Source organism: Oncorhynchus clarkii, chromosome 6, assembly GCF_045791955.1.
Source record: "Oncorhynchus clarkii lewisi isolate Uvic-CL-2024 chromosome 6, UVic_Ocla_1.0, whole genome shotgun sequence".
Lineage (NCBI taxonomy): Eukaryota > Metazoa > Chordata > Actinopteri > Salmoniformes > Salmonidae > Oncorhynchus > Oncorhynchus clarkii.
Genome location: NC_092152.1, coordinates 74081755 through 74088940, shown reverse-complemented (window position 1 = coordinate 74088940; position 7186 = coordinate 74081755). Strand labels below are relative to the sequence as shown.

At 46.9% G+C, this 7186-nt stretch overlaps 1 protein-coding gene across 1 annotated transcript in view; it reads right to left on the bottom strand.

Moving 5' to 3' along the window:
• Window positions 1-836: 836 nt before the first annotated feature.
• LOC139411603 (protein naked cuticle homolog 1-like) overlaps window positions 837-7186 on the bottom strand; it is a 43617-nt gene continuing 37267 nt past the window's right edge. Inside the window, exons 8-10 of the mRNA XM_071158167.1 lie at window positions 6298-6379; window positions 5957-6117; window positions 837-5179 (exon numbers count right to left, since the gene is read on the bottom strand). Of these exons, the coding sequence (XP_071014268.1) occupies window positions 4644-5179; window positions 5957-6117; window positions 6298-6379 (779 nt within the window). The 3' untranslated portion in view covers window positions 837-4643. The remainder of the gene's footprint in view (window positions 5180-5956; window positions 6118-6297; window positions 6380-7186) is intronic.

The following is a 7186-nucleotide window of genomic DNA, read 5'->3' as shown; positions in this document are numbered from 1 at the left end:
CATTAGTTAATGAACATAATACCAGTGAGTTCAAAAAGACATGTCAAAATCAAACGATTCCAAGAATCCAAAGAATGACTTTGAAAGACTGATCTTAGATATTGCTGTGGTTTCTATACCCACTCCTGGCTAACATATATCTATGTAGACCCTGCAGTGGGCTGAGAATACAATTGATGTACTAAAAGATTAAATGAAGAAATGGAGCTTTTGAAATGGTTTGATGTGTCAGTGTCAGAGGGATAGATACTGTTTATCATGATGCCGACTTCTCCAGACACATAAACGTGGCTGATTTAAATGGCATGTATTTGGGAGAGAATGGCAGGTCAGGTTGCCGAGAGACACGTTGCCGTGGACACTCTGTGCTCGTCCCAATGAGAGATAAGAGCTTAAGCTGCATATCAAAGGGTGTGCATGTAGAGAGGGTGGCACGGAGGACAGCTGTTGGCAGCCAGATCTGGGAGCCCACCGAGGCTCCATGGGGTGGGATGGAAAGGATCCTCCCCCCTCCCCTGCCCTCTGACTCTCTCATCCCCACATGTTCCCACATACAGCCACATCAAACAAACACATACACGGCACATCAAAACACACACACATACAAAGCGGATAAAACGACCCGCAATAAATCCAAATGCACAAACACTACAATGAGAAAATGTATGCATAAAAAACACCACAGGAACAGAGGTTCAGCAGAAACAGATTCCAAGACACACAGATAGACCTGTGGTGGTTTAGATCTCTCTCTCTCTCTCTCTCACACACATTCCCTCCCTCATCCAACACATATTCGCACAGCACAAAGCTACACAAAGGAGTCAGCAGACGTATTCTAGGGAACAGGTTCATACTTTAATGAAAGGGTATCTCCCTTGGCACAGTTCTGCTATCAAATAAATAAAGCAATTAATCAAAAATCGTCTATATAAACTAAACAAAGTCATAAAAAAGCCATTAGGGAAAAGAGGGAAAGGGTCTGGTCTGCTATTGAGGAACTGAACAGCAAGTGTTAGACATGTTTCATTTACAACAATCACCAAGAAGAAGTGAAGGAAGTGAGAGAAAAAGAGACAACTATCATTCCCTGCTAGCACTGATTGGCACAGCAGACTCTGTAGAGAAGTGACAAAATAGCAGGCAAGTGTGATAGCTTGGCAGAAATACTGTATATTCGCTCAGTCATTCAATTATTATAAATACGTTTATTCCTTCTACATGACACTGGTATAACCTTTCTGCAGTCCATATACTATTTACATTAGTTTAACATGGAGATACATTAATTTTACAAAACATAACTTAGTGATGGAATACAATGAGAACATTTAATTCAGTCTTGTCTGTAAATACCAAAACTGAATACATTTACAGATGAAGATACAGTGGAGCATTCTGGAGCAGAACTTTAGATGCCAGTGAAGCTGGAGTGTCCCTTTAAAGAGGGACAGTGCACTACTTTTGACCAGACCCTGGGCCCTGGTCAAAAGTTGTACATTATATAGGGAATAGGGCTCCATTTCAGACACACCATAGAGATATCTGTTCCAGCGGCTGCCCCACTAATACCACAGTACTCTAAAGGCACATGGCACCATTCGTCTAGTGTCTGTGGTGTTGGGGGGAGGGAGTTTAACTGAGGATGAGAACCCAAGCAGATCCCTGCCTATTAGCCACAGTGTCTGTCTGAGCGGATCACTGCAGACACCTTCTCACACACACACACACACACACACACACACACACACACACACACACACACACACACACACACACACACACACACACACACACACACACACACACACACACACAGTTTAGGTGTGGTGTGAAGACTACAACATGAGTTATAGTGTTGAGATGGGCCCTGTCAGATGGGGTGCTGCCATGCTAGGCCAGGCAGATGCCAGCGGCAAGCAGATCGCAGAGCGGGGCTGAGGAATGGGGTGCAGCTGCGTTCCCCTTGGGGGTGGCTGAGGTGGGTGACTGTGTCCCGTGGTGAGGTCAGCTTGACTGGTGCCTCTGCTAATGGACAGTTTGCAGCTATGTGAGAGAAGGAAGCACTGGAGCTTAGGACAAGACTGGAATGCACCAGATTCCCTCAACTGACCCAAAACACACACTAACGGAAACTTGTAGTAAAAGCTCTAAACCTAGACATGACCCAGAGTGGAAAGTTGGCTTTGATGTCTACACACCTGGTGTGAGGTTCAACACACCTGTAGGGGAATTCATTAACTCTTCACACCTGCTCACAACGCATAGCCAATAGCGAGGTCTATTAGCTCATACGGACTACCAGCTCCCCCAGGACTGCCATGCAGAAGAAATATCTGCCCACACAGAGAAGCAAACTTTCTAGAGTTTTCCCCATTAGTTAACGTTTCTGTTTACTGTGGGAATTGTGATCGAATCAACGCAATATTAGCTACATGTAGCAACGCGTGTACATGTGTTCATATCCTTCGCTAGTTAGTCAGTTATTAGCCCAGTTATAGATCATTTGTAGTCAGTAATGGGGGAGTGATTGCTTCCTACAAGGGCACAAAACGTGTGCATTTCTAGACATATTTGAAAAGTCAGGTAAATTGCTTATTTGTCTTAAAGGAGCAGTGTAGCCAACAGGCAGAGGGTAGCATATTTTGCCTGATTCCCTGTAATAATGGTATGTGAATAACGATGCCTCAGTGTTCACATTAAACACGCTTAGAATTTTCACAATGTTCAAGTTTGTGCTCAGCAGACCTGAAATTTGTTCAGTAACGAAAAAAATAGAGGGAACATTGCGGATTACAGTATTTCTCCTCTTCACCCTGACCAGATGATACTCAGTCAAGAGCTCCTGGACTAGATGCAGGCATACCATAGTGACCTGCCCTAAACAGTGGTGTAGGGCTCTGATGGTTCACCTAGGATGGGAGAGGATCTGAGAGGTCCTGTATGGTTTGAGCTGCCGGTCCCAACAACAGGCCTTCAGCAGGGTGAGTTATGGTCCTGGTGGAGCCTAGGGGCTGGGCCTGGTGTCACCTAGCACCAGAGGAATGAGACAGACAGCTGAGCCTCCACCCCGGCCCAGCCCACCCTGCCAGCATCATAAACAGAGCCTTGTTGCCTGAGTGCTGGGGACACATGGCGTGAGGGCGGCCTGGTGAAACAGGTGCTGACAGCTGGGGAGAGGGGGATGCCTCATGAGGGGACAGCGGTTAGGGTCATGTGTTATGATCAGACCTGGAGGATCATGGGACTGCTGTGGATTGTCAACCACCACATACTTATGATTCAGCTAATGAGAAAGAGCCTTACTGTGAACTGCTAACCACAACGATTAGACAGACACTGTTCAGAAGGCAGAGATGTACTTGAGAAGGTGTACACTGACCATTTGTGTGAAAGAACTGTGTGTGGTGATATTAGGAGGTGATATTAGGGGGATTCAGAGTTGTATCTTTGATGGTCTAAATTGTATATATAATGGTCTTTCAATAGGGTACATCAGGAAAATGGGGTTGAGTGAGAAATAAATGTAGATTGTTGATACAAACATCACATTATAAATAAAGATTATAATGTTGATAATATATACAATATGTAGGTAAAACATGTAGGAGCGTTTCAACACTACATTACTGCAGATTGTGTCATCTTTAAAAATTACAACAAAATGTAACTGAAAAATAGCATCTGATTAATAACAATAATAATAACACCATTAATAACACTAGAGGTAGCAGCTGATTACAGTCTTCTATTCTCACGGAACATTTTAACATCGTTCTCTCAGGGAGGGTCCTGTATTGCATGTGAGATTCAGGAGCTGGATGATCTCGTCTTCATCATATCCAGCCGATGCCTGTCAGCCCTCTGTTCTGACAGCCCAAAGTGTCTCCAATGCAACTGCAGCCACAAGTGCTTTTCAGTGGCGACAGGGGTGTCACAGCAGACAGGTAATACATGCACACAGACACTATACACACACACACACACAAATATTCATATGAACCAATGCACACACACACACACACACACTGTATATTCATACACCCAAATGTGTGTACATTTTTTCACACACACACACACGCAGTCTCTCTCTCGGACAAAAACTCACTGGACACTGAGCATCATATATTTTATCTTTTTACATCAGTCTTTCCATCCAAGTCACCTAGTCCATCAGAGTAGAGGCTTTCAGAGAACCAGACAGACAGAGAGGGATGAGAGGAGTCCTCTGGAGGACTACAGCCAAATCTCTTTTCTCCTTCTGTTCCTCTCAGGTTCCCCTGTTACATCCCTCTGCCGTGTCCTGCTCCTGGTTCCTGGCACACCTGAAGACCAAGACACTGTCCCGCTGACTCACAGGGACTCTTCATGCCTGGACAACCCCATAATAACCCTCTTCACCCTGCACCTCTCCCTGTCTGTCCAACTCCTCTTGATGTCCTGTCCTCTTAGCCCACAGGGCCATGTAAGACCCAACTCCCCCTGACAGTGTCACACTTCTAGCTGTGCTGTTGCTGTGCTGTGTGGGAGGGGCCTGTCTATCTGTAGAGTCTACTGGGCTGGCAGTGGAGCCAGGTTGAGATGGGACTGTGAGAAGGTGCTCAGGGGCCAGGGGCAGCAGGACAGGGAGCTGGCTGGCTGACTCAGGACTGGTAGAAGTGGTGGTAGTGGTGGTGGTGTTCATGGTGGTGATGATGCTCGTGCCTCTGAACCATCTGGGCCAGCCCTCCTTCATAGAGTCGCACACTGGGTAGGACCCTCACCTGCTCCTCCACCACAGGCCCCACTGGAGCCCCCAGGGCCCGGGACTGCTGCTGGCCCTCCTTGGCCCTCTGCTTGTGCCTGCGGTAGGGGGCTGAGGACTGGTGAGAGGGGGCCTGGCTGGGTAGGGCCGGGGGAGGTGGGGCCCCTCTGCTCCTCATCACCCTGCCCGTGGTGGTCTGTGTGGGGTGTGTCCGGCTGTGGGTCTTGGGGGAGCGCAGGGCGTGTTTACCTGAGTCTTTACTCGGTCGTGGGGGACAAAGGGCGTCAGGGCCTGGGGCGGCGCTGCTCTCCATGGCCACCTGTGAGCGACGGTGGTGGGAGTAGGTGTGGCCATTCTCTGGTTCATGAGAGCGAGACCTGGTCTGGTTCGATGGTCGGGTCTGTGGCTCTGCTTTCACAGGCTCTGTGGTGGGGGCTGGAGAGGGGAGAAATATAAGTCAGGATAAATAACCCATAATGGGTCAATTGATACATCAATAACTTCACTGAAAGACAGAAGTTCGTAACTCATAAACGTTAAAATTACCAGTTCCAATACTTTTGTAATACCTCTTCATTTTTTTCTGCTTTCTTTTTTTCTAGAGGGGGGGGGGGGGGGGGGTCACACTAAAAAATATTACCATCAACACAGACATTTAAACAAAAGCAGCCCCATATTAAACATAATTGAATTCACTTCATGATGAGGCTTGGCCCCTAAAGACATTGCATTGTGCCCTGGTGGGTCCAGATGTTTTACTGGCCAGACCAACCTGCCTGCCTCCAAGCAGGTGCTGGGGTAATGAAGGCCTCTATGTTTTACTGGCCAGACCTACCTACCTGCCTGCCTCCAAGCAGGTGCTGGGGTAATGAAGGCCTCTATGTTTTATTGGCCAGACCTACCTGCCTGCCTCCAAGCAGGTGCTGGGGTAATGAAGGCCTCTATGTTATACTGGCCAGACCTACCTGCCTGCCTCCAAGCAGGTGCTGGGGTAATGAAGGCCTCTATGTTATACTGGCCAGACCTACCTGCCTGCCTCCAAGCAGGTGCTGGGGTAATGAAGGCCTCTATCTGGACACAGCTTCAAAGTACCGCGGTGCTGTGATCAGTCAGTGCCTCTAGTCTCCAATCTCTCCATCATCGGCCCTAGCCCCCCCCCCCCATCCTTCTGGCTTTCTACCCCCCCGGACCAGCCCACCTGGGCCAGCTCACCTGCTCCAAAGCGGGATGTGTAATTCTCGATGCCAGCCAGGTCGAGGTAGTGGTTCCTGCGCTCCAGGTTCTCATCCACACAGTGGCGCTGGCAGCCCTGACTCTGACCCTGCTGGATCAGAACCTGGTGCTGGATAGTGTGGTGGTCACTGTGATGGCGCCTGGAGGGGAGAGAGATGCAACTTTACAACAGCTTGAAGCAGTTTTTTAGCTCTCTTAGATGCATTGCAAAACATACATTCTGTCGGTGTCAAAATAAAGATTGTTATTAGTGTCAAAGCTGTACAGATGTACATTATTGTCTTGTAAAACCTTGCTGCAGGCTGTAGAACATATGTTACCTGAGGAGGGCTCGAGACTTCTTCTCTGCACCTTTAAGGTCTTCAATGCACTTGTCAGTCTTCGTTCTGGGGTGGGGCATGTCTGTGAGAGAGCAGGACATTATCAAAAAGAGCAGCCACACACACACACAATTTCTCTCAGAAGAAAGAAACCTTTGTTCACTGCCTTTTACTTTGAAGATCTATAAAAGACAAAAAACAACAATGCTTCATTTATTTACTCCAGGTCTCATAAGACACAAAGAAAAAATAGATACAGTACCAGTCAAAAGTTTGGACACATCTACTCATTCAAGGGTTTTTCTTAATTTGTACTATTTTCTACATTGTAGAATAATAGTGAATACATTTTAAAACTATGAAATAACACATATGGAATCATATAGTAACCAAAAAAAAGTGTTAAACAAATCTAAATATATTTGAGATTCTTCAAAGTGGCAACCCTTTGCTTTGATGACAGCTTTGCACATCCCTGGCATTCTCTCAACCAGCTTCACCTGGAATGCTTTTCCAACAGTCTTGATGAAGTTCCCACATATGCTGAGCACTTGTTGGCTGCTTTTCCTTCACTCTGCAGTCCAACTCATCCCAAACCATCACTCTCCTTCTTGGACAAATAGCCCTTACACAGCCTGGAGGTGTGTTGGGTCATTGTCCTGTTGAAAAACAAATGATATTCCCACTAAGCGCAAACCAGATGGGATGGTGTAATGCTGCAGAATACTGTGGTAGCCATGCTGGTTAAGTGTGCCTTGAATTCAAAATAAATCACAGTGTCACCAACATAGCAACCCCACACCATCACACATCTTCCTCCATACTTCACGGTGGGAACCACACATGCAGAGATAATCTGTTCACTCTGCATCTCACAAAGACATGGCGG